This window comes from Falco peregrinus, chromosome 4, assembly GCF_023634155.1.
Source record: "Falco peregrinus isolate bFalPer1 chromosome 4, bFalPer1.pri, whole genome shotgun sequence".
Classification (NCBI taxonomy): Eukaryota; Metazoa; Chordata; class Aves; order Falconiformes; family Falconidae; genus Falco; species Falco peregrinus.
In genome coordinates, this window is record NC_073724.1 from 121,663,305 (window position 1) to 121,690,935 (window position 27,631).

General features: G+C 43.0%; 1 protein-coding gene across 6 annotated transcripts in view; it reads right to left on the reverse strand.

The window, feature by feature from the left end:
• The window catches only part of C2CD3 (C2 domain containing 3 centriole elongation regulator), a 52,398-nt gene that overhangs the window by 8,505 nt on the left and 16,262 nt on the right, over window positions 1-27,631 (reverse strand). For 3 of the 6 annotated variants that reach the window (XM_055802016.1, XM_055802020.1, XM_055802019.1), the window contains exons 16-31: window positions 26,565-26,808; window positions 25,218-25,401; window positions 24,237-24,417; window positions 22,448-22,620; window positions 20,901-21,021; window positions 19,409-19,677; window positions 17,758-17,847; window positions 16,232-16,852; window positions 15,038-15,355; window positions 9,477-9,615; window positions 8,431-8,495; window positions 6,536-6,741; window positions 5,685-5,785; window positions 4,740-4,916; window positions 3,559-3,776; window positions 575-1,622 (exon numbers count right to left, since the gene is read on the reverse strand). In XM_055802016.1, coding sequence (XP_055657991.1) covers window positions 575-1,622; window positions 3,559-3,776; window positions 4,740-4,916; window positions 5,685-5,785; window positions 6,536-6,741; window positions 8,431-8,495; window positions 9,477-9,615; window positions 15,038-15,355; window positions 16,232-16,852; window positions 17,758-17,847; window positions 19,409-19,677; window positions 20,901-21,021; window positions 22,448-22,620; window positions 24,237-24,417; window positions 25,218-25,401; window positions 26,565-26,808 — 4,155 coding nt within the window. Of the gene's footprint in view, window positions 1-574; window positions 3,115-3,558; window positions 3,777-4,739; window positions 4,917-5,684; window positions 5,786-6,535; window positions 6,742-8,430; window positions 8,496-9,476; window positions 9,616-15,037; window positions 15,356-16,231; window positions 16,853-17,757; window positions 17,848-19,408; window positions 19,678-20,900; window positions 21,022-22,447; window positions 22,621-24,236; window positions 24,418-25,217; window positions 25,402-26,564; window positions 26,809-27,631 lie in introns of those variants that run through there. The other 3 variants (XM_055802017.1, XM_055802018.1, XM_055802021.1) reach the window with 3 other exon arrangements.

Here is a 27,631-nt window from a genome sequence, read left to right on the forward strand (position 1 = left end):
CCAGAGGGTGAATTCCGTTCATTTTAATTGATATTCTATTGTTCTGAACACTTGGTTCTCTCACCTGGCCTCACAGAGCATGGGACACTAACTTGCTCTACGATAATACCTCACATATTTTCAGTGCTTTGTCCTCCAAAAATTCCAACACAGCTTAGTGAAACTGAAAGACAGATTTGGGATCTGTGCAAGAAACGTGGGAAAGTATTTTAAAAGCAAAATAATCTACAGGTTTCTTAATACAAAATAAACACAAGAGCTATAATATATGAAGGAAAACGACATGGGGAAAAAATACAAGAAGACACATTTAAACTACCCAAAAATGAAATAACTCTCATGGATCACAGAATGCATTGGTTGCAAATGGCAAGGAAGTCACCACTATATTGTGTGAAACACAACACAACAGGGTCTTCCAACACCTTCCCAGGTCACCAATTCTGGACTCATTTCCCAGGGAAGAGCTCCACATAGTGGATTTCTCTTTCCTGAGGCCAGTGAGATTCTAACTAAAAAGACAGACATGCTCCTTGAATGTAATGTGCATTTAAGAAAAAGAAAAGAAGGATACAAAACCATTTTCGGTTTGACAGACTTTTCTGACTCTTCTGGTGGGTCTTCGCTACTGTCATCAGAAAAGCTTTCACTGTGTCCTTCCGAGCCCGCTTGGGCTGATACACTCTTAACACAGATCTCATCAGAACCAGTTTCTTCCTCGTCTTGACGATCCTCATTTACAACCTCACCGTCTTCCTCCTCCTTTTCTTCTGTGGTTTTTGGATTGCTCAAACCGACGTCTCCTGGAAATGCCAGCACCTCTCCGGAGCCTCTATGAACCTCCACATTTTGCTCTATACATTTAGTGTTAAATGCTTGATCCCAATCACAATTTCCATTTTCTAGAGGGCCACTGGCTGTTTGATGCACTTCTGACAAATGAGCAGGCTGAAACAGCTCCTTCCCAGTTGTTTCTGTGCCACTTTTCCAGCTCTGAAAGCCTTCTGTTACTGGCCAAGGACTGCCCTCATCTGTGAGAAGGCTAACGCATGGGCTAAGGGGGGTGGCCATGCTTTGGTTGTCACCTTGTAGCATGCTGGACAAGGTGCTGCTCCGTCTGCTGTTTCCTCTTTGGAACCAATCCATATCCCTGGAGTGCTGATCTTCAGGCCTCAAGTCCACGGGCTGCTGGGCAGCACCCTGCTCTGCCTCAGACAGCACGCTGGACCAGGGACTAGTTTTGTCCGTTACAGTTGTTACTTCATTAAGAGTTCGGGGTTCTATAACATCTTCTTCATATTCTTCTTCACTGTGTGGCTGTACAGCAAAAGCACCTTCATCTTCCTGGATATCGTCCACTGGCGAATGATGCTCATCTCCAGGGACAGCTTGGTCTAGGAGTTCATGTAACATGTTTCTCTCAAACACGGATCTCCCAAGAGGGCCCGGCCGCTGCGTATCACTGCAAACGCTGCGGGAGGCCAGCTCAGCTTGGCCTTGGCGTACTTCAGGTCTGGCTGCTTCATCCTTCTGGGGGGGTGCACGTGTAGACCCCAGCTTTCTGCTGCCATCTTGATGCACGTTAGAAGACTCTGTACTATTTTTAGTTATAGTCTGTAAGTCTGATTAATAGAAAACAGCATCAGTAAATGCATGGAGTGACAGTTCACCTTTTATCTCATTTATTTGGTCTTTCTGCAGAAAACCACACATGTAAGAATGGTTAGGAGTTAAACACACACAGCTTTGTCAAACGCTGCCGATGTGATTGCATTCTGCTCTCTCTACCACTGACAAGGCCAACAGAAGGACAGAAATGCTAAGGAAAAAAGGAAATGTTCAGCATGAAATGACTGGGAAATAACTAGAAATATCTACCACAATGTAAAGAAAAAAACATTGGACAGTGAAAATATTCCGATATACAAAGTTCACCTAAAGCAAATGGAGAAACTACCTTTTGCTTGGCATGACTAAAAATGTTTTGGACAGTTCAGACCACATAGGAAGGAAAGTGGAATAATCTAAGACAGCAAAGATGGGTAATCTTACCACCTTTTCCTCGCATAACTTCCCCAGTTTCATATAGACACCCAGAAGACCCCGTTGCTACTGATATTCTCCAGCTTTCAGTTCAATTTACCAACTCAAATCAAATTACAGACAATTGTTAATTAAATATTTGTAAACCAGAAATTCACTCAGGACTACTGCTCAGGTGTGGTGATAAAATTGTAAAGTCTGAAAACAAAGAGCTGGGAGAAAAGGTGATTGGATTAGGAACCTAAACATTCATAAAATCTGTGCAGTCCTGAAAATCTCTGGGGATTTTACAAATCCTTTAAAAAGCCGCTATCACCTATTTTTATGTTCCTAGTTAGCAGATCCTATTAATTTCTTGCATTCTTTGAGAAATTAGTTCACTGGTATTGGGTTAAATGGCAAAATTAGTTACTCTGAGGCAAAAGTGCTGCTATAAGGTAATGGTGGAGGACATTTGGAAAAGGAGAAGGCAGAGGTTGAGACAGATGTAGAGGAGAGCATGTAAAGAAGCAGCAGAATCAACTAATAAAGATGAGGAGGGGAACAAAAAGAGCAAAATCTTGAAGAAAAAGAAAAAGAGAAGATCAAGGTGGTAACAAGAATGGCAAATTCTGGCACAATAGAAATACGCCCTTCAACTCCATCTCTTGAAGCGCTGCTTCCCTGTAGGTCGCTGCAGGCAGAAACAGCACAGAATAACTTTTCAACTGGCAGCGCTCCGAGCCACAGTTTATTCTCTACTCTGATAAATTATTTTAAAAGCACCAGCATGAATTTGATTTCCTAATCATTTTGCTACTTCACAGCACCTCTCTGGTATGAGATCAGAGTGGCACAAACAATTAAGCTAACATTAAATTAACCGCAATCAGTGAGCTGGCTAGTGCTGAGGTGAAGAGTGGTTACAACAGAGCTGTTAGAAATGCCAGGCAGAGTGAAAAAACACATCTGAAAACAAAGTGTACAAAGAGATACTGTTTCCTTCCCTGTTGTCACACTCCATCCTTATTAAAGATGTCATTCTGTGTCCAACAGCACTAATGACAGGGAAAATTAATTGCATTGATGCCTCTGTAAGAGGAAATGTATTGAATGTGATAAACGGAAAAGAACCTGCTCACTAAGAGCTTTGTCTTACCCATCCTAAAAGAGTCTTGTTTCAGCATTTCATCATAGGGCACAAATTTCACCTGAAAACAGAGCTATGCCAATTCCTATTAGCAAAGAATCACAGATCCAGCTCAGTATCGTTCTGTGGATTATTTTTCTACTGAACAGACATTGATATTTAGGCTACCCTGAAAGCACCTGGACTCCCACCTAACCTTCCTTCTGAACGTTTCAGTTCAACACTATCACCATGGACAGGGATTTGAAAGGGTCTCTAAAGCATTCTGCCAGCAGACCAACACTTACTGATTCCCAGCACCAGGAAGTGGTCCTGATTACGTCAGAACTTTGAAGACACTTGCAGGCAGCTTCTGACAAAAAATTCCAAGCCAAGTGACAACTTACCATTGAGTAGGCTGCTGACCTGAGACACCAACTGACTCGATTTTTCCAAAAGATGGCATTCGTCGGGATCCACTTCTCCGCTCATCAAGCCCTGATGATCACTCTCCCACTCCTCAGGACTTGGTTTGGATGTGTTACCGCAACTGAAGTCAGGAAAAGACTTGGTCAGCTTCTGACTGAAGTATCTTTGAACCTCATCCAGCTCACTCAAGTTTTTTCTGTAGGCAACAGTAAGAAATTTGGTAAGAGGAAAAAAAAGCCTGTGGCAGACTGGTTCTATTTTTATCATTCTAGTCAACAGCATGCAAATATGAGATTAAAGGTTATTATTGAAAAATAGATCAGTAGGTAAGTGTTGAGATTGCTCTAAGTGAAAGGATAACACTTGAGAACACATGCCGAATTAGCTATGAAACTTAGGCTGGAAGTTAAAAAAAAAAAAAAAGAGCTAGTTTTAAACTTACTTAATCAAAGGAGTTGGATTTGAGATAACTTCCCAACAGAAGTCATAAAGCCAAGAATATTACTTGACTTTATGACTGAGCTTGATAAAAATTGAGGATTTCTACTTGCTTAAGATCTAAAGATTTTATGATATACTGCTTACAGTAGCAGGGGAAGGGATGGAATGACTCAGAAAGTCTCTTTTGGTCCTATATTCCTACAGATCATAAATAATACTCTTCTAAATTTCCTGATTTGAACCTAGAAACTAGTCAAGAGAAAAGTGCTTCTAGTAAGGAGAAAGGCATCCTGTTGGGAAGGGACATCCTGCCCCGTGCACCATGAAAATGCTTACAGGCTTGTTCTTGTGTCTGTGAAAACCAGCTCAGAGGACTGTTGGCTTAACAGTGTGTGTTGTGTTACAGATGTACAAAGATGGATAAGGCAAGGCATTCTACCCTGATTTTAGAACACTGCTGTTGCTGCTTCCCTTCGGAAACTTACAGCATTGCTAGAGCACCTCAGTCCTGATGCAGAGATCCCTGACTAGTCCCTGCTCCTCCAGTCTCATCTCATCCTCCTGTAAATCACACTGTCTCGCTCATACTTCTTAATCAGCTATTGTATATCTTCATTTTTATTTCCCTTAAAATTGGATGCAAGAATTCTTCACATTCAAGTTCCGCTTTGAAAACCTAAGGTTTTGAATTACCTTGTTGGCTATAGCTCTGTTTTACCTGAGAGCAGTAAGAAGAGAAGTACGTGATGACAGTGCCAATGAGTCCGTCTTTGCTGCTCGATGTGCGTTCCCTTCTGCTTGCTGTAAGGATTCGTGAAATCTGCGCACATTCTGCATATGCTCTTCGTGACGAGGCGTGTGTGTTCCAGGGGGACTAATTCTGCTTGAAAGAGGCCTACATGTAACAGCAGAAAACAGGCTGAGATCTCTAAATGGGAAAAGTCTGTCAACTAAGAGGGAGCTGCCAAGCCAGCTGTTCAGACCACAGAATGGTGGCCCACAGTCCCTCTAAACGTCAAAGACACATACAGGAAAAGTATCATCTCCTGTGTACGCTAAATAAACAAACCATGAATTAAAATGCTCTCTTACATGTTGCTAGTTAAATATATAAACATAGGTGCTTGCTTTAAGAGACAGAAAGCAGGAGTTACGGCAGGATATCTGATGGTCCTAGTCCTGGAGCATGCAATACTACAGCATGTCACCAGCTGTCATTCACCAGCTGTGGACAAGAGTTAGGGCAAAAGGAAAGGGATACAGCAGTAATACTCTAGTCTAACTTACACTTATCAGCCTTATCAAAAATCAAACCCAATACAAATGCGACCCTTATTCTTACAAAGGCCTGGAAGAAGCACCTGCCAGTTCAAGCAATGGCATAGGGTAAATCCTAACGTAGAAGGGAAATGAAACAAATCAGGAAATATTAGTGAGATGAAAAAACACATCTGGTTTCTGTAGAAAGGAGCCCATCTCAAGATTGCTGTCTCCTGGGCCACCTTGTCACTGGTAAAGGGAATTTAGTATAATGTTTAAGCCCAAACCCAGGGAAAGACATTTGACAGGGTTTGATATTTTCTCAGTAGAGTCAATAGGCTTCAGCTAAGTAGATTTCTGAGCCCTGAATATAATAAAAATGATTGATAGCCAGCAGACTTACAGCTCTTGAGTAGGAATGCTGACTTCCTTTGACAAGGTATTCGACATCAGCTTGGAAAAGCTTGTAGCATTACTGGGAAACTCTGAAAAGCCAGCCTTCACCTAGAATAAAGAGAAACACCACCCAAGAGTCTTCCACAGCAAGAAAACAGAGAAATCAAAGTAGCATGTTGCTGAGCTAACAAACAAAAAACTTAAGTTTTCTAAGTTTTCAAAGGATTTTCCAGCACTGAGCCAAAGTATCATTTCACAACACTCTTATTTCAGTATCATTTGTTTATTCCCCCCTACACTACCACAGAACAAACTGATGGAAAACAGGGTACAGGGGCTCCCTTACATGGGTACATCACACCCCAGCGTAACTGGAAAGTCTACAGAATCAAAAAAAAAAAAAGCCATGAGAAATGGAAAAATTTCCAGAAAAACAAGTTTCTGCCAAATTAGACATTTCCTAACTAATGAAAGGCTGAATTTACTGTATGCTTTCGGGCATCATCTGCCAAAGCAGCAAACAGACAGGCTCCCAGACATCCAAAACCCCAGAATATTCTCCTAACAATAAACACCCCCAAACATCCACGAAGGAACAACAGAGTGAAGCCACTGCAGATGTTCGTGATCTAGGTTTGAATGAGTGCTGTGACTAGTGTTGGCCTGCAGGTGCCATCGAAACATACAGCAGAATTTTTAAACAAGGAATTAAGTGTTTCTGATACATTTACACAGACTTTACACATTCCAGTACTGTGAATTTGCTATGTTTGCTCATTCCTTCAAAACCCCACAGAGTCAGTGCTGATTATCAGGAATCTAATCAGGTATGTGCAGGGCAGAAACCGAAGTACATACTGAGGGACTTGGTGGCTGGGCCCGGATCCTTGCCTGCCTTTCTCCTTTAAGATAATTTACGTTTTGAAGAGGAGAAACTGCTACTTTGATCTGCCCTCGGCACTGTCCACTGAAGTCCGTAATATTGTACCACCCACACACGAGCTGGAAGCCAGAAAGAAGAGGAGAAAGGTCCACTGATGCAAATCCTATCACCCGCTCAGTCTCTGGGGAAGAAGAATATAAAGCACATATTAATTTAAACTGCACTGTAAACAAAACATTTTCAGGAGTGCTAAAAATCAGTCAGTCACTCAGCCCTTGAAATATGTCTAGACTTTACAGAGAAAGACATCTTACAAAACTGAAAAAACAGTTTCAAAGCTGACAGCTCTCATGAGATAAAAAGCAAGTAAAGAGCGGAACGTAAATGCGGAGGAAATAAAAAACAGAGTTGAAGACCACAGAAACGAGACTTAGATTTTGGTTGCTAACATGCTTCAAACGAAGAGACCTACAATGCCTGACTGAGAAGCAGGAAAAACTCTTTCAAGCAATTAAACCAGCTTCCTCCCAATGGATTTGCCAAAATAGCTGTCCCTGTTGCAGCTGCTGCTAACCTGAGCACCTGCCTTGGTAGGAATTCACAGCGGGGTGAGGGCCATGCTGCAGGTTTAAGAAAGATCACAACGTTACATACCCGACGCGATATTGAATCAGAACTAGTTAAACAAGGGTTGTAACAAACGGAAAAATACTCAGCTTGAAAATGGACTAGAAATACAAGATAATCAAAGACTTGGAAAAAATGAACCTGGAGGCCAATCTAGGGACCTCAGCAAATGTATTCCACCTCCAGAATTGCATTTACACTTCAGAAATTCATGCTACCTCCCTATTCACTTTGCCAAGACTGTCCAAAAATGCTGATTTGTCATTACACTGTTGCATTTTTGGGCAACATTTTTGTCTTTTCTGTCTTGCAAATTCATCTGAAGTACAGAACAAACAATCCTACCCAAGAAAAGGGTATTATCTGGATTACCCTAGCAGTTACATTCAGTTAAAAATGTTCATGCAGGGACAATGAAAGACCAGGGCAGGGAGAGGGACTGGCAGGAGAATCCCTGTGTACGCACAGTACTTTTTATAATACAGAGAAAGGCTGAGTTACAGAGGAAGTTTATTTTTGAAGCAAGAATCAGAAACCTGGACTTTAATATGTAAAAAGAAAGAAAAACCCCCAGTTTTTGAAGATTATCTCCTAACAGTTTGACTGAAGAAGTAGGGCTGTCTTCCCAGTAAGAAACATGGATTTTTGTGCTTGCTTGATACCAGTTAAATATTGGAGGATCTGAGCTAGCAACAAAACAAGCAAACACCAGTTTGAACTACTAACAGCATCTTTTTTCATTTAACGATAAACATCAAGTTTAGCAAAAATGCTTACAAAAAGCTTTTATGATGTTAGGTTTGAAACCCAAGGCCTTCGGTTTTCCCCCCGTGAATGCCGAGGAGCAATTTTAAAAATATATCCATGCCACTATAAATATATTTGATTACAACTGGCTGGCCACACTTCAACCCATTGCAGGGACAACAAACAGCATATGAAAGGCACAGTAAAGCATTTCCTTCACTAGGAAAATCCAGCCTCTAAAATACTGTCAAATTAAAAATGGAAAGAATACAAATGAACCAAACCTTGCCAGATGATTAATGAGGAAAAGGAGGATGCTAAAGGCAGGAAATCAATGGGTCTTGAGCATTTTTCTAGCACAAGGTAAAAAAATGTCATTACAACTCTACTCTCCAATTTACTTAACAGAATTTACTTTACTTGCATTAAATACAAGTCACCCAAGGAAAGGGATGCAGAAAAGACACTCCTTTCAATACTGCACTACAAACTTTACCTGCTTTGTGCCACACTTTGAAGACCAAGGTTTGCTGTGGATCCAGCAGAAGCTCTTTGGATAATCTGTTAGGAACAAAAATTGTAAGATTTTATGTGAAATAGAAGAAAGAGCAAGTACAGTAAAATGCTTCTGAAGTTTCCATGTAATTGTATCTATCCAGACAAACCAGTTTTTTTCCTGGACTGATGGGGGGGAGAAACACAACAAACCCTGAAATTACTGAGCCTTCAAAAGCATAACTATATTTATATGGTTCAGGATTTTGCTTAGTCAAGAAATATTTCCCTCTCCTCACTCTTGCTGTAAATTTAAAAGATAGGGCAATAAAGGCATGAAGAAATGGAAATACAGTTTATCTCATGACTCAGTAATACTGTGACAGCAAAGCACGGGGGTTATGGGTGAAAGCTGCAATGTCTGAAGTTGATTTCTGGAAAAAAACAAAAGAAAATAACCCTGAAAACTGAAGTGTCACAGGTAGGACAGCTTTAAGTTGCTTGAAGCAATTCAGACATGACTCTGAGCATAAGGAACTTCTGAAACAAAACTTTTAAACTGCAGCTATCAGAGTCTTTCAGTGGCTTAATCTTCATATTACAAATTCCCAAACTTACACCTCTGGTCCTGAACCAGGGCATAATTTCTAAGCATGAAACAGAGTAAAACACACAGAAAAAGCCAATACATTGGAGCAAGTCTTACTTAACCTTCCCAAGAATCCTTTAGCAATTAGCAGTCCCTTCCTCTAGATGGGGAAACTACAGATGAGTGGAAATAGGACTGACTCACTCAAAGTCTTAAGCCAAAATACCACGCAGTCAAGGTCCCATGCACGTCAGACTGCCCTTCCTCATGTCAGCTTTAAGACCAAGCCTCCTCAAACAACGCTGTGCCCGATACGAACGTGCGGTGATCGTAAAACATGGAAAAAGCTTTTTTAGCTGAGGGTACAGGGCCAGTAAGTAGAAAGACACTCCTAACTAGATATGTCCTAGCCTGGCTGTCAGATCCAAGGTGTGTCTGAGCGAGCTGGCATCACTCACCTCGCTTGTTGCTGAAAGTCCCAGACCGGTGAGTCTGTATTTTCTATTACCGAAGTGGTTATTGGAGCATCTACACCAGCAACAGCAAACGATACATAGCTACTGGGTGCCGTTACTTCACGTTCTGTCAAAGGACTCCCTAAAATTATACAGAATTATTTTGTTAATAATTAAAAAAAAAAAATAATCTAAAGGCAGTTCAGCAACTAAAACCAGATAATTATGAAGAAATCCACCATGTAGGAAATACTCCTTTTCATTGCTGGAGCTGAAAATACTGTATATTTACAATGGGAGCAAATATTACATTAACCTTTTACAGAGCAGAAACTGAAATATTCGAGGGAGAAATGGAAAAACTATTTGCCCAAGATCATCCGAGAAGTCAGAGGCAAAGCTGGGAATAAACCCCAGGTCCCTAGGACCCTATTCCAGTGCTCGGGCCCTCCCTGCTGGGTCGCAGTTTGGCAATCCTAGCTGCAAACACAGAAAACACCAAACATAGTGTTACAAAAGGCAATCTGGTTTAACAGCTGGATTATTGAGATGAAGTTCGCTTGTGTGGACAGAATATGAAAATATCACCCGGTATCGACGATACTCAAGGATTAAGAAACTTTTTTATATCCTCTATTAGTTCATCTCAAAAAGAGTGAAATAGAGAAACTTAACATCCCTGCAAGGAAGAACCTCATCTGTTACAAAGCTTTAAATACAGAGAAAAAAGCAGCATATACAATTTTATTTCAAATTTTTGCTATCTTCCTGCCCCATTTTTCCCATTGCCCTTCATACCCACTGCAGACGTGAGAGTTTGTGTTATAAATCAATTGTCATAGTCCCCTGCGTTTTCCCGTGGTACATACTTTGAGCAGGGATTGAGCGCGTGGAGGGTAAGATACCAGTCACTACTACTACTTTAAGTGCATGCAGAAAATTTGAGAGAAGAAAGTCTAGTTCTGATACCTTAACATTTTGACCAAAACATCAAAATTTGTATCAGAGTTAGGGAGGGAAAAATCAATTGTCTTCACGTCCTCGTCCAGAGACCTATACATGGGGCAGCAGGTAGGCTTCGCTGAAGTCGTTCTTAAGTAGCTTCAGAAATAACAATTTTAATCCACGCACAAACTACAACTTTGTGATTGCCAAGCTAAGCAACTAGGATGGCACTCACTCTGCAATGCACCAGTGAAACCTTTACAAGAATCCCTGCATAAACATAGTTCAGGGCTAGAACCATAAGCATTTTCTCCCTCATTCATCCTGAAATAACCTGGGAAAAGGTTTGTGAGAAAGCAGATAATGAATTGACTACTCTGATTTGATTAGGTACGTTTACAAGCAGAGGCAGATAGTTTATCATCAGAGAAGCGCAAGGTCAAGCGATGGAGCTAGATGTTCCCCAGATGCTACTGGATTTTATGGATTACAGATTGTTGAATGAAAGCTGCAGAAATTATACAATCACCTGCACTGAATTACAGCCCAAAGAGAAGGGATGCTTAGGGGCTCCTCCCCTCCCTATGTGACACTTCCTCCAGGTTTGGACCCTTTAGTCATGTTCAATTTGCTGCAGCGTATCATGGCTTGTAAAGCTGTAGCAGCATTTTACTGCTTACGGAGCTGTTCAGATGGTGAATTTGTAGCTGGCAAAATCGGCTAGGAGAAACGGCCCTAGCCAAGGGGAAACACGATCAGACTTCACAAACAACTGTCATTCAGTTATTACAAAACTGTTTCCTCCTTTCTGCTTTTCAAAGACTCAACTTGCGGCTTTGGATATTTCCAAGACTCTGCTGACCAGAATGATCAAAACTGATGAGTATGAATCTGATTTAACTAAAAATAATTCTCTTTTCTCCTTAAGTCTCTGTAAAAATATGACCAAATGTGACTGATTTATAGTAGCTTACTGAGTTGCTGCTCATTTATGCCTCGAGCATGAGGATTTGCTGGAGAACAAGATTTGTTTTACAGCATCCACAATGACTTCAGTTAAAACATGCCACACAAAACTCTTTGCAGTTTGGCAAGACTGTAGCTGAGACAACTCAAACACAGACATGCTCAGCATGAGCCCAGCTTCGAGAAATGAGCAAGACCTGTCCAGACTAGCTATACTGGGTTTGCGTGGCCAGGCTTTGGTAGCGGGTGGCTTCTGTGAGAAGGTGCCGGCAGCTGCCCCCCTGCCCAGTGGAGCCAGTGCCACCGGCTCCCAGCCGGACCCGCCGCTGGCCAAAGCCAGGCCCAGCAGCGCCGGTGGCAGCGCCGCTGGGATAAAGGATTTCAGAGAGGGGGAACCCAGGGGAACAGCGACTGAGCTGGAGAGAGGGGTGAGACTGTGTGAGAGGCAGAGCCCTGCAGCCCCCCCAGGGCAGGAGGGGCAGGGGGGCTCCAGGCGCCGGAGCAGAGATTCCTGGCAGCCCGTGCTGGAGCCCCCGGCCAGGCAGGCTGTGCCCCCAGCCCATGGAGCCCCCGGCCAGGCAGGCTGTGCCCCCAGCCCATGGAGCCCCCGGCCAGGCAGGCTGTGCCCCCAGCCCGTGCTGGAGCCCCCAGGGGAGCAGACCCCCACCCGCAGCCCGGGGAGGATTCTACACCGGAGGGACCCACGCTGGGGCAGTGTGTGGAGGACTGTCTCCCGTGGGAGGGACCCCGCTGGAGAGAGGAAGAGTGTGAGGACCCTTCCCCTGAGGAGGAAGGAGCGGCAGAGACAGCGTGTGATGGACTGAGCGCAGCCCCCGTTCCCCGTCCCCCTGCGCCGCTGGCGGGGAGGAGGCAGAGAAGTTGGGAGTGAAGTTGAGCCCGGGAAGGAGGGAGGTGTTTTGAAGATTTGGGTTTATTTCTCATTATCCTGCTCTGATTCAGTTGGTAATAAATTAATTTCCCCAAGTTGAGTCTGTTTTGCCCACAATGGTAATTGCTGAGCGATGTCCCTGTCCTCATCTCGACCCACGAGCCTTTTGCTGCATTTTCTCTCCCCTGCCCAGCTGAGGAGGGGCGATGGAGCAGCTTTGGTGGGCACCTCATGTCCAGCCTGGGTCAGCCCACCACACTAGCTCTCCATCTCCTGCATGTAAAGGCAGACCTAAAATCAGTCTTTGCAGCCGAAGGCAAAATCAGCATTTCTCAAGTGTTAGCTTGCTTTTCTTCTAGGAAAAGAAAAGCCTGTAATAGAATTGTTGGCTCTAATAAGAAAGCTCAGCCATAATCAAAGGAGTCTTATAGAGCCTGATTTAGCCTAGCAACTCCCAATGCCTGAATTCTGCAAAGAATTTACACTTAGAAATATTAAGTTTTCTTCTGCTTTATAAAAGCATTATTTGAAGGATGAGGTGAGAGGAGGAACTGAGGTGTGTGATCTGACAGTTCAGGAAGCGGGTGGTAAAACAGAAGCTGCCATGTGGCTGCAGGGTTTCTCGAAAGATGCTGTTTATATTATTCTGAAAGGACAGTTGTCCATAGCACAGAAGCCTCTGTAAGGAGCACCCTGGCAGAGAAGCCAGGAGCGGGAAGGGAAACTCCTTCCCTTTTGCTAGGGATGATCTTCCTTTTATAAAGGGAAGACCTACAGACCGACATCCCAGCCAGGTCCATGGAGAAGCTTGCACCCCACGCTTCTCTTTTGTAGCGGCTCTGTGGGGAGAGAATCATAGGCTCTGTGCCTGCCAATCCAGCAGCTGTGTGCTCGTGGTGAAGCTTGATTTTAAAAAAAGACCAACACAGAGAAAAAAGAATGAAGACGTCTACTCCACAGGGATGTAAGAACTGTACAGAAAAAGATGAAAAGCACGCCAAGATGAGGTTAGCAACTGCAGATTAAAGTGACTTCAGCCCCTAAAAGACGCATGGAAAATCCTGTTCTAATATTGTTCAAAACAGTGCTCAAACCAGAGTTAAGTTAGAGAAGAGACCTGTTGGCCTGAACTACTGCATTTTGTAGAACTTCATTTTTATAGAATTAATTTCATGCCTTTTCAATGTTATGAAATTCAAGCTATTTTTTTTCTTCATATTATTTGGACGATGAAGAAAACAGGAAAATTGACTTTAGACCATGAGAAATATGAAAAGGCTTGGTGAAACATTTTGCATCTTTACTCAGCTTCTGAAAATTGTATCTCTTAAGTAAGTCTTCCAAACTTGCAGGAAGTTTATCATCCATAACATACGGACTGGAAAAGTGTTCCAGCCTTTTTATCTGTAACACGATAATGAAATTGTTGCAATGAAGAATGAAAATTCTTCTCAAAACCAGCTTATATAGCATTTGTTTCAGTGTACGAGTTGCTTCTCAGTTTAGTTACTTCTAAGAATCCCCTAAAATGGTAAGTTGTTTGAAGATGGAAACACTGCAATAGCGTACATCATCAAAAGAATTCTCCCTTATCCCAGCAAAAATTTTGCATTAACAACGCCGCATCAGGTTTCCAAACACTATGAATTCCAGAAGATTATAGAATCATTATAAAAAAGCCATCTGTGGGGCTCAGTATGTAGAAGAATTACTTACACTTAAATCATGGCTTATGTTTGACTCTTAGTTGTGTCATCACACCATAAAATGCTGAGTGTTCCTGTCCAGCCTATCACTGTGATATCTGGCATATCACACAGACTGTGAAACAGCTGATCATTACAGAGACATTTCCAATAAACTCACCTAGGCTCAGCTCCTTATTCCTAGTTGTATTTAGGTAGCATGCAACGGCCCAAACAAGACCGGATCACTCCAAGTGCTGAGCAAACACAAAGCAATCAAGCCATGCAGCACTAGAGGTGCCCAAGGTGAAGGGCAGAGCACCTGATGTACTTTAAAGGGTTTAACTCATCTTTAACCAAGAGATTCATTTACAGACTGTAACTCGAGGGAAAAAACAAAAGGCTCCAAAAACCTGCAAATTCACCACGCGTGTTACATTGCTGCACATCAAGAACCAAACATCACTGGCTAGGAAGGAGTATTTTAATATGCTTAGCATAAATTTCAAAGCAAAGAGCAATTCTTTGGTGAGCCTCAGCATAGTGATTAGGCACCCAACTGTAATTCCCACTCTACAGAGCAGGAAGCAGTGTGTCAAGCCTGGGTGAGCTCAGACTGCTCCGACCTTACACTGCCCTTCCTCACTGCTGTGTCTGGCAGTCTCCAGATAGCACGAGTAAGCCAGCTTTACAAATTGATTATATGCTAAAAATGCAAATTTGCAAGAGTCTTTGAGATATGAGTGTCTTGGGGTTAAGTTATTCAGATAATGCTTAACTTCAGAATTCAGCTGTCATCGGTAACAGTGAACATTATATTACTTATATTTTGGGTTTTATTAATAGAGATAGGCTGAATAGTTGAACCTCATGCTTCCCCTGTAGTTATGCAACAATGCAATGCTCTCGGGGTTGCAACACTTTGAAGCCAAGTTCAAAACCCATCACATCCATTCACTGTTCCAGAGTAAGTTTAAGGATTTGTTTTTGAATTCTCAATGCAGTTGCTGTTCTGAACAGATGCTGGGGGGGGGGGCGGGGGGGAAGGAAAGAAAAAAAAAAGGGGGTGAGGGTATTACCTTTTAAACTTAGATGCATTGCTCTTTCCACAAGGATATTGACAGCAACCGTATTTTCCAGAAATACCATGTTGTCCTCTTGTGGTTTGCCATTGGTGAATTCTGAACTTATGATATCCACTTTCTGACTCTGATTTTCAAAGACTTGTTGGCTCAGATCAGGGGTGTTCTCTGCACCTTCATCTTCACTGTTGCTGTATTCCTCAGCACAGTGAAGTCTGCTGGACAGAGCAGCAGAAGTGGAAGAAAGGACGATGTGAACCCGTACAGCAGCTCCTGCTAGGTTTGCAGCATTGCATCTGAACAATGGATAAACCCCTGCAAGAGAATTCACAACCAACCAGCTCACCAAGCCAAAGAAAAACTAGAAGCTTGGAAAACAGCTGATCAAGTTCATTACAGTAGAGATCTCATATCAGACCAGCACAATGAATCTGGATTTTCAGTGTAATTTCTATACAAAGCATCACCCTGAAATATCAGCTTGTAAAGGTTAAAACCAGTGACCACTTCCCCAAATTGGGTACACCTTCATTTTCCCACTGGTAGCTCAGACTACTATCTTAAAGCACATCAACTGCCTGAGAGCCCTGGAAATAGTGCCTCTGCATCATTTTACATACATTGAGAATACAACATACACACAGCATAAAAACTTATTTTAACTCTTTTTCCTTCTCCCTTCCCTGAGCATACTCAAAAGAAAAGCCAATGACCTGCCCACAAATCTTCCTGCAAGCTGGTGGCTGATGGATGACAGAAGCCTAAGTAGATGACAGAAGCCTAAGTAACCTAACAAAGCAGAAGTTTCCACGACCTTCTCAGTGCTTAGTCATTTGCTTTGACTGCAGGCATTCAGCCTCCTTGACAGACATTCTTACTGCTTCTCACTCTATAACGGTGCCCAATCCATAGTGCTGAAGAAACATTCTTCAGCAATCCACATACGCTAACTGCTCTCCCTATTACTGATCATTATCCCAGTTTTTCACCCCTTTAAACTTGCTAAGTTTTGAATTCAGAGAGTCAAGCGTTTTAACCTTGTTTACCTTCAGTGAAAGGGGGAGCTGACAGTGTGCTGCACCCTGGACAAAACAAAACTGTAAACATTTTGCTTAAAGTGACTAGAGAGGTAAGCAAACTAAAACATCAATAAAGAGGGATGAAATATGACAATGCCCTTTTGGAACTCACCGCTAACACTTAGTGTTGTCCTTGACTTCTCTGCTAATGCTGCAAGGTCAACGTAGGCAGATCCAATAAGGCGATCTGTATCAAGTGGTCTTCCCACATCATTTTCTTTACCGTATGTCCACCACACCTGGATTTCTAATTTCTCCTCTCTGAAGAACCAAAGCAGTCCTTGGCTCCTTCTGAGAGTCACCTTGTTTGGTTTCTTAAAGTTCACCGTAACACCCTTTGCGTCGCCACTCAATTTTGGCCTCCTAAGCAAAGTCCACGTGGCTTCCTGATTATATAGCTTATACCTGAGGTAGCAGTAAGTGCTTTCATGTAGGTGCGTCTGGCCTGCAAGCAGCACACAGTGGACTGGCAGCCATACTCTCGGGGTTGAGATGGTCACAGTCACTGGACTGTCACTCTGCTCCCATTCGTCGCTGTCATCCACACTGTCTTCATGGGTCTCCTCACCGTTCCATCCTAAAAGCTTAGCCGCCTCCAAAACACGCTCTCGGTCATCCTGATGAGCAAAGGTAACAGAAAGTTCCAGCCCTCCCACAATGGTCTGCATGATGTTTGTGCAGTGTGAAGGCATTAAATCTTCAGATAGGGTAACTGGGTACCAGCCTGAAATACCTTCAGGAGAAGAGATCATAATTAGCCTTGTCTTACCTTTTGAAAAATGTCAATAAAGAATTTTCCGCTCTCTGGTCATTAGTCAAGGACCAGTACTTGAAGTGTTTATTTCTTGTGAAAGGGGAATTTGTCAAATCATTTCTAAAAGCAGCAAACTGTTACACCTCAGAAAACTTTGGCAGTAGTTCTGATCCCAAAGGCATTTTAGTTTCCATTTCATTAACAATACTCATTCTACAATGAAACTATATCCCATGAATCTCCAATTATAAAATCAGGCATTCTCATGTCTTTGCTCATCTCTCCCCATTAAACACAAAATGAAAATTGCATGTTGGAGAAAATGAGAACTCTACTGAAACTAAAGCAGAAATAACTAAGACTACAATGAAAACATCATTATTACAAGACATCATCATCATAAACTAACACTAGCTAGAGGAGGTATTTTATGTTTAGTTTAAAGAAAAAGGTAATCCTACTGCTTTCTAACTTATCTAAGCCTTTGTTTCCAGCTTTGAGATCTCAAAAGCAATCGTTGGTCCTCCACTGAGCACTACAGCTCTTGGACTTTCCATCTTAAGCTAGAAAATAAACAGCACTGAATAAAATACTAAAGAAGTATGCTGGTTTTAGCTGGGATGGAGTTAAATTTCTTCATAATAGCTTCAGGATATTCATTCATCTACCATACAGCGTACACCCTGAAAACGTATCTTCAAACCACAGCCTTTATATGAGATTTCTAATACAGGATTTTTAATGAAGACATGTGCAGTGTCTGAAAGAACTTTGGTCTAAAAAACAAAAATTCCACAAAACCCCCAAAATGTGAATGAAAATTGTTTTAAGAAATTACAATAGCATTTACACAGAATGTCAGCAGCGTAACACTGCTGCACTACCTGATCTTCTTCTCAGCAGGTCTCTGGTTGGAATTGTGACTGTCCCAAGAAGACAGTCTCTTGATGTCCGAGCTGCCAATTTGTCAGCAGCTGGAAAAGAAATAATTTTGTAAATACACCAAACTGGAACACAAGATTTAGAAGTGATTGAGACAGTATCGCCTTTGAAAGAAAAATGTATTGCCTCAACAGCAAATAGCTCAGCCGTCATACTGAAAATATTTTTAACCCCTAAAAAAAAGATCCAAAGTCAAAACAAATTGTCCAGGATATATCAGGCCAAAAGCAATGAGAAACAGGGATGTGAACAAAAACCTGTCTGTAGGCAGTGCCAGTGCACATTCCGGACAGGGTACATACTCTACCACCGCTGAATGAGGAGAATCTTTCAGGGAGTATTTCCACAGATGAACACCAAGTAACCAGTGGGGAGCTGGTCATTAGTTATGCTAACAGCACAGCTTTTCTCCTGACTTTCCTCCCCCAGGTGTTAAAAACAATGTCATCTTGAGCTAAATTTTGTTTATAAAATAATTCCTGTGGTTATGTTGTAAAACAACACTGCCTATCTGCCACAGGACTGTTGGAGGATTTTAAGCTATCGTTTTTCTGAATCTCCATTACCTCTCATGAAGTGGAGGCAATAAGGCACGCACATACAGGTGACCAGCACGTTCGAGGGAGGGGGCTCTGCCCCTCTGCTCCTCTCTGCTGAGACCCCCCCACAGCGCTGCGTCCAGCTCGGGGGTCCTCAGCATCAGAAGGACCCGGACCTGTTGGAGCGGGCCCAGAGGAGGCCACGGAGCTGGTCAGAGGGCTGGAGCCCCTCTGCTGTGGGGACAGGCTGGGAGAGCTGGGGCTGTGCAGCCTGGGGAGGAGAAGGCTGCGGGGAGACCTTAGAGCAGCTCCCAGTGCCTGGAGGGGCCGACAGGAAAGCTGGGGAGGGGCTTTGGGCAAGGGCAGGGAGTGGTGGGACAGGGGGGAATGGCTTGAAGCTGAGAGAGGGGAGATTTAGGTTGGACATGAGGAAGAAACCCTTCCCCGTGAGGGCGGCGAGGCGCTGGCCCAGGCTGCCCAGAGCAGCTGTGGGTGCCCCATCCCTGGCAGGGCTCAAGGCCAGGCTGGAGGGGGCTGGGAGCAGCCTGGGCTGGGGGGAGGGGGCCCTGCCCCTGGCGGGGGGTGGGACTGGCTGGTCTTGAAGGTCCCTTCCAGCCCAAACACTTCTGTGACTTTATACAAAGGCAGGATGCTCCAAGAGTCAAGCACTATTATGCATTATCTTTTCATTTAAGAGGTGATACCGATCACCTGGAGTCTAAAAAAAACCTCAGCTCTTTGCACAAGGGGAACAGTATCTCCCAAAGCCTTCTCTGAAGACAGTTTAGCTATTAGCAATTGCACATCTTATCAGCCGCACAGAATAGTCCCTGGAAACATTCAGGGTCAGGCTGGATGGTGCTCCGACCAACCTGATCCGGTGGAAGATGGCCCTGCTCATCGCAGGGATTTGGACTGGACCATCTTTGGAAGTCACTTCCAACCCAAAGCATTTTATGATTCTACGCACAGTCTCTCTTCTAAACTAAAAAAATAAGGGGAACGGATCATTTTGCGACAGCATTCAGTCATTGTTCCCACTTGTCCTCCTTACCTGACCTGGTGCTCCGATGGTAGACAGAGAAGACGATACTGGCAGACTGCAAGAGTTCCCCCAGACTAGAGGCTTCTCCACTACTTTTCTGAATGATGAGGTTACAAGGAAACTCTACATGATGCTCGAACTCGGGGCAGAAAGTACAAGCCACAGCTCGTGTGCTGCGTCTCTCTGCCTCAGGTAGGAAGGAGAGGTTCACAGAGACATAAACATTAACTCCCACACCTGCGCAGTACTGGACCGAAGGGTTCTTCTGTCCCACAGCTCTTCATTTAGCATGTAACAAGAAAGGAAGAAAGACAATGAATCTGACGCACAAGGAATCTAGGAACCAACGCAATTAAATCAAGGTTTCAAGCCTTTGTGGTGAAAAATAGGACAAACCAGTGAATGTTGTAAGTCAAAGCAGATGTGGGTTCTGGCTGAATATTATTTTTCACCATTTTTTTTCCCCATCTGGACATACGAGGAACAGATAAGAAATGGTGAGAGTAACTATCACAAGGTTCCTCACTGGTGGCTGTGCTCTTATCACTGTCATGATCAAAGTGGTTGAGAATGTACTCAGCACCTTTAAAAATATCCCGTACCGCAGAAAAAGCTGTAGCATAACTTCCCAGAGAACCTGCTCTAGAAGGAAGCAAAATGCCAAGCCAAATCAATTTTACAGACTAGCCCTGACAAGCAAAAGTAGGTGAAATTAGCAGATGGAATTATTTACAAGTAAAACAGACCCAAGTATTACTATAACTCAGGCCCACAGACCTGAAGGATGAGGAGTCTGAGGCCATTCAATTTTAATTTCTCCAAGCACCATACAGTAGCCATCCTTATCCTACTGAGTCTACTTTAATGAAGCAGGATCAGGAGCTCAGCAACACTGAGAAAGGGCCAGTGAGCACTGCTCTCGAATGACAGGAGCTATCCTTCTCTTATGGAACTCACTCCCTCTCTTCTAGCCCCTTCTTAATTCTTCAAAATCGTATATTGGAACTGTTCAGGAATAAGTTCAGGTGCTAGCATGCACTTAGAGGAGCAGCCTCCGGATGAAAAGGAGTATGTTTCAATTACTAGTTTATCAGCGTTTCCACAGTGAAACACCGGAAAACAAATCTCAGCTAGTTTTTAGATAGCATCAGCAACACCAAGACCCAATGACCAAAGAGATACCATTTTACATCAGCCAATTTTTATAACAGCTTTTGGTGTAGCAAAATGTGGAAATGTAGAAAAATGTGCCCTTACAATCTCGGTCCTTCTGCAGAACGAATGCTACCACACTCTACTACAGCTTAAGGGACAAAAATAACCACTGGTGCTCTTGATAAACTTATGTTCGCTTCTGATCAGAACCCAGCTTGAATCTTGGTCTCTGCAGATGGAAAGTTGGCCAGTGACAGTTTGTTCTAATCTAATGGCTCAGCCTGCTGCCTGCCTCCAGATAAAGCTATTTTAAGAGAAAAATCTTCCTTTTTGAACTCAGCTTTACCTAGCTGCTGCTTGCAAACCAGATGCTCTGTGTATGTGTACCAAAAGAGAAACAGCTTGAGCCATTATTCCTGCTGCTGGTTTCACAGACCGTTGGTATCTCACACTCACATCAAGCAAGCCTGGATTAAAAGAGAGAAAGGAAAGAATAGAAATGCTCAGTTTTTTATACAGTTACATCCAACATAATCAACGCTTTGTTATACCTTTTCATACAAAACGTAGTCTACTACAAGCAAAAGAAGAATTCCATAGGTAATCCATTGAGATGCAAGATGCTAGACTTCAGCCAGAAGTTACAGCTTTATACAGGAGGCACAGAAGGAAATTTTCAGAACCTGACCTCCTGGCAGTCAGGTCGGGTGATCTCAATGGCTCCCTCTCAGCAGCAAATCTAGGGCATAGTAAAATTAGGAGAGGCTGTTTCACCCAGCCGTGCCCTCAGGTGTGCGTTCATCATAGTAGTTTTAAAATATCCTACTGCAGCATTTTAACACCTTTTTTTTTTAATAGCACTGCAAGTGACAAAACTTTCCAAAAAAAGACAGATTTTCTGTTGCTGCACGAAGCTAACTTAGTACAAAATAACCATGGCATACTGAATTCCCTCTCCAGCCACAGCTTTTTGTATGGCCTTTTTTCCAAGAAGCTGCCTCAGATTTCCTCAGCGGCCTTCCCAGAGCCGATGTTTATATGACTTGAAAGACCCACAAGGGAACAGAAAGACGTTTCTGCTCATGCTACGCCCCATAAACAGCCCTTCTTCGGGTCTCCCATTCCTTGCTTTGCATGAGAAGTGGAACCACAGACGATGGCTCATTTGGCAACTAAGCCGTTCAAAACACATGGGAATAGCTTTACAAAACTTGTTAGGGGTGTGAGGGCTGCTCACGTCTGTCTAATCGCTGATTCTTCACTAGGTACGGTGATAATGAAAGCTGAGATGAAAACCACTCAGGGTTTATATCCGTTGCCAACACAAGTACATATTTTTCTTTGCCTTGGAGGGAAATACATAGGCTCTCATTTTTACACAGAGAATCACAGAATTGTTTAGGTTGGAAAAGACCTTTAAGATCGAGTCCAACCATTAACCCGGCACTGCCAAGGCCACCACTAACCCATGGCCCTGAGCACCACAGCTACACCTCTTTTAAATACCTCCAGGGATGGCAACTCCACCGCTTCCCTGGGCAGCCTGTGCCAGTGCTTGACAATCCTTTTGGGGAAGATGTTTTTCCTAATCCTCAATCTAAACCGCCCCTGGCGCAGCTTGAGGCCATTCCCTCTGGTCCTGTTGTTGTGTAGGCGATGTTACGTGTTACATGTTACAATCTGTTGCATATTTCATGTTTACAATGTGTCACAATGTGTCGCGTGTCACGATGTGCCAGGTGTCTGCATGGATGCCCATCCCCTACCCCCCGATGGCCGACCGCAGCCCCTTGCTGGTGTTCCATCCCTCCAGCACTGCCTTGCTGCCCCCAGGCTGCTCTCCCACCCGCCGGGTGTTATCCCACAACCATGAACACCCCCAGCCTTCCTTACCTGAAGCCCGCAGCTGAAATTCCCCTGAGCCATCAGTCCGGGGGACCAAGGGAAGGTTAAAAGTCTGAATCCCTATTTCTTCACGATGCTGCATAGTCGCCATGGCACACAGCCGTGACAAGGGCAACGTCCCTTTGGCAACCACCTGGTCTCTGACATTTGGGTAATAATACCTGGTAAGGCAAAAAGCAGCGGCATCAGTCATGCTGTTTTGATGACGACAGTGATCACCATTTCTCTCACGACTGCACGTAAGTCAACTTTAACTTGTGCGTCTTCAAACACTAGTATCCCAATAGCTAAGAGATAAACTCAAATAAATGAATTTCTACAGGAAAAAAATGCCCAGTAAGTGCTGAAGTAAATGATACAAATATACTTTTGCACTAGTCCTACCAAGTCAGCTAGCAGAAACTGCTAAAAACTGCCATCCCAAAGACAAACAAGAGAAGAATCTGGCACCAAATATTCTCCACTCCATTTTCCATTAATAAAAAATACTGCCAATACTTTCAGAACAGATTTGTGGTACCAGTTTGTGAGTGTAACAAATCCCTATGGACCATTTCTTAACTGCTCTACTTGGTTTCAGACTCATCCTACGCCGAGGTTTGGCACTGTATCTCCTGAAAAACGGGTAGATCAGGAGAAAGGCATCCGCTGTATTTTCAGTAGCAGTAACTGAACAACGTGGTAGCGCTATGACTTGTGTTTTCCTTTCCGTTTTAGGACAAATCCTGAACATTAATTGACCGTTGAGCCTTGGGTACAGCGCTGCCTGAAGAGTAGTCCCAACTTCTTGGAATATTACACCTGTTGGTTTCTACTTTTTCCCCATATACCTATAGGAATAATTCAAGATGCTGACAGCATCATAGCAACAACTCACTGATTTGGAACCTGCGGTGAGTATCTGCTCTCCTGTCTAATTACAAAGATCTGTCAGTAAGCTTTTTCCACTTTAAATATTACAAACTGGTAAGAGGATGTTTACAGAATTCTTAAAAGGCTTCCAGCTCCGTAATTTGCTTCTTTCACCCAAACCAGCCGAAATTTACCAGCCACTACCAGTGAGCGGTCAGGGCAAGATTAAACCAAGTATAACTATCCTCAGAAATCTGAGCTAAAGCACATTTTTGAAATGCCAGGTACTAACAACTGGTCAGTTCAACTGCTCTGGTCATTACCAACATTAATGTAAACACATCCAGCATGTAATAATTCTCAAGTGACTGTGAACTTTAGCTTGGTTTGTTTTACTACAGAATGAACAATTATAATAATTATGCTTTCCTAAAGCCATCTGTCTTCATGATCTCTTCATGGCCTTCCACTAGTAGTAATTAGCTTCAAACACCAAAAACCCCACAACTGAACTTACAAACATTTTATAGTATTTTTTCTGTAATTGGTGACTTGCATTAGAGAGAAAACCCAACCCCAAAACAATGAAATCATACTGCCAGGGTGCTATTAAGTAAAATTTAGATGCGCCAAGCATTTAAACGCTGCTTTTAGATCACTACGCTGATAACAAAGTGGAAGAAAGCAAACTAAGAGCACACACCTTCTAAGCAAGAAAAAAGTAATTAGCCCTTTTGGAAGGGAAAAAAGGGCTCGCATGTCTTAAATGGAATCTTAAATGCAGACTCATCACCAATGTTGATGAGCTCAACACTTTTCCACTTATTATTAAATATCCATCCCACAGCTAGAGATTTTTCAATACCAGATGTGTCGCTATTTGTATTGCTGTGACATCTAAAAAGAATACAATGTTATTCTGTACCTGCACCAGACTTCAAACTGGATTCCTCCTCCAGCCTCTCCTGGTGCCATATATGCACTGACCAGGAGCCTCTGGACTGGGACATCAGCAGGAACCAACAAAGAATGATGATGCTCATCATTAAAGACGGGATCGGGGACACACAGAGTGGTTGCTGTGCGAAATGGTTTTAATCTGATGCCTACAAGTCAAGCAGAGTTGGTTAAAAATGGCTGCATGCAGAGGTTTCAACCTTTTTTCATTTGCAGTCCTTCAGGAGGCAGGACCCATGGACAGTAAGTGACATTCTCCTGCCAGAAGGCTTGCTCTTCTGAGTTTCACTTCACAAATCTTTTACAAGCAATTCACACAGTCCCATTAACCTGTGAGCCACCAGCTGAAAACTACTGTTAAATGTGGCTGGAAGCTGACACAGTTTACAGGAGTTACTATGGTACAATGTTACTGACTCTTTTTTCAGAGGAAATACGTATTAGTGATTCAAAGCACAAGACTCCAGATCAACATTAAGTAATTTTCTGCAATTGCAATTATTTAAACACTCCTTTATAATCCTAATGATCTAAAGCAGACAAGTCTTCTCTGGGTGTATGCATGAAAAAGAGCATCTTGAAAGGCTCCTGTACGTAAAGCCTTTGTTGAAATTAACTGTATACAATCTGCGAATCTGTTTTTGCACCTTTGCAAGCTGGCAAAACCCTCTAGGATCTTTAACAAAAAGGTACCATGTGAAGGGATTCAGAACTAGGTATCTTTTTTTGCTGGGAACTTTGCCACCTACATCAGTCAAAGCAGGTCTTTAATGTACTGATGCAGCCCAAGTATGACAAGTCGCAGGCAGATCTTGTTGGGAAAGCAAGCACTGGCTGCATGGAAGCTCAGAAGAACACGCACCCTCTCACTTAAGCAGAGAGAACATTGCTAAACAATATTTAATTAAAGCAATGCTCTAAATAAAGACAGATTATAAAATAAACTAACCATCCTCATGCAATTCAGTTCCTTGCAGTGCACCGCAACCAGCCTCTTGAACTGGGAAACAGTACTGTACGTAGCAGTCAGCCTCTCCCCAGACGGTGGACTGTAAGGGAGTGAGTCCTTTCACACTCTCCACACAAATCTCAAAAACGTGCTCCACCAGTTCTTCCCCTTCTTGGTCTAACTGCTGATAAAACAAAGGAAATCCACATGAAAAGGATGACTCTTCAGGAAACAGCATACAAAAGGACTGGGAGCATAAGATTCTAAGAAGCCTGAGACAGGGAGCAGAACCATTGTCTGCCATTTACCTCCTAAAGTTCACAGCAACACTGAAAGTCTGATAGCACTTTTTTTTTTTCTGCAAAAGCCAAAAAACACAGCACATAAAAAGCAAGGAAGTTCCTACATATACAAATCAGTGGTAGGGGCAAAACCTGTATGGTACAGAATATGGCTGCGAGAATTAAGATTTTCTGTAATGTTGGGGTTTTTTTTACCAAACTTGTAATGAAGATAGAAGTACTGGGTATACAGAGCAATACAAAGAGCAATAAAGTCAAAGCCAGTGACAGAAAGCTAGTAAGAAAAGAGTACAAACAATATAATTCTGTGTAGATGTCCTGGTTTCAGCTGGGATAGATTTTTTTTTCTTCTTAGTAGCTAGTGCAGTGATGTGGTTTGGATTTGGTTTGAGAATAACATTGATAACACACTGATGTTTTTAATTGTTGCTAAGGAATATTAGTACCAAGTCAAGGACTTTTCAGTTTCTTGGGCCCTGTCAGCAAAACGGCTGGAAGAGCACAAGAAACTGGGAGGGGATGCAGCCACGACAGCTGATCCGAACTGGCCAAAGGGATATTCCAGACCACAGAATGTCTGGTTGAGTATGTAAGCTGGGGGAAGAAGGAGGAAGAGGGGAACATTTAAAGTTACGGTGTTCATTTCCCAAGTCGCTGCCATGTGTGATGGAGCCCTGCTGCCCTGGGGATGGCTGAGCCCCTGCCTGCCCATGGGAAGCGGTGAATGAATTCCTTGTTTTGCTTTGCTTGTACATGCACCTTTTGCTTTACTTATGAAACTGTCTTAATCTATGAGTTTTCCCACTTTTACCCTTCCGTTCCCCGCCCCCCCCCTCCCCATCCCACTGGGGGAGAGTGAGCGAGCGGCTGTGCAGGGCGTAGCTGCTGGCTGGGGTTAAACCATGACAGTAGAATATGATCATTTATAACAAAATCGGCTACAGCATCAAAAGAGATCGGGGATCACTGGTCCGTTAATGAACCCACTGGTAAAATCCTTTTCACATGTCCCTAACAACAAGGGTGAGGATTTACTGCGCAATACCGTTACAGGCTTTGTAGGAGGAGGGTCCAGCGAGTGGGAAGGACGCTGTGTGACAGGAGGCACCATTCCTTCTTCATTTTTTAGCCTTTGCAGTGCCACTATTTGATCAGCTGACCCCATCGCCAGAATGACCCTCAGGCTTCCACTTCTACTGCCAGTAAAAACATCTATCACAGGCATATAGCTGTCCACAGCAACCACTGGATATTGAGCCTGAAGAAGCAGGCGGGAAATCTTTGGATCTCTGGAACAGATGAAAATAAAAAACCTCTGGTATGAGAATGAGACATCTCAATATGAACATGATCACACAAAGCTCATTTTAGATGGGACTTTCAATGCAGTTAGAAACCAATCTATCTCCATTCCTCCAAAATTTGGCTCAACCACATTAGTCTTCACAAAGCACAGATCCATGAGCTGCTGAATGGAAAAGGCTATTTTCAGCAATGACAAAGTACAGCTTTCCAAAAACTAATGTACCCTTACTTATAAGACAGTCTAGAGATCTGTGAGCGAGGTGATGAACTGGAACAAAATTCCTATTAATATACTGTAGCCATATTATACTTCTATGAGGCAGTTACATGTCTTTGGGGAAGGACTTGGGCAGGAAGAAAAGAAGGAACAGGGACAGTCTCCCAGAGAAATGTAAAACCATCTAATAATACACTGAAGTTATACACAAGCGAACTACAGCGGATTACTGAAAGAAGTTATACAAATGACATGCTAATAATTAACGAAGTAGTGCCCAGTCAGTTCCAGCACCATCTGATTTCCACCTATCACTAGTCTGACCAAAATAAAAGCAATTAATCCTCTACAATAGAAAGAATCTCTCTGGTCCAGTATTCCCATTTTTTTTTTTAATTGTTTTAAGCAGGTATATTACTTGACTGCACTAGAAGCCAAAACATTCAACAAAAAGATCAAAGAGCTCTGGAGAGACCCATCAACTAAGACAACAACTAAAGCATGAAGTATTTAAGAGATCTTTTCAGTACTGCAAGCAGTGTCCTGTGCTGTGCAAACTGACAACATCTCTAGCAATGGGATCTATGCAG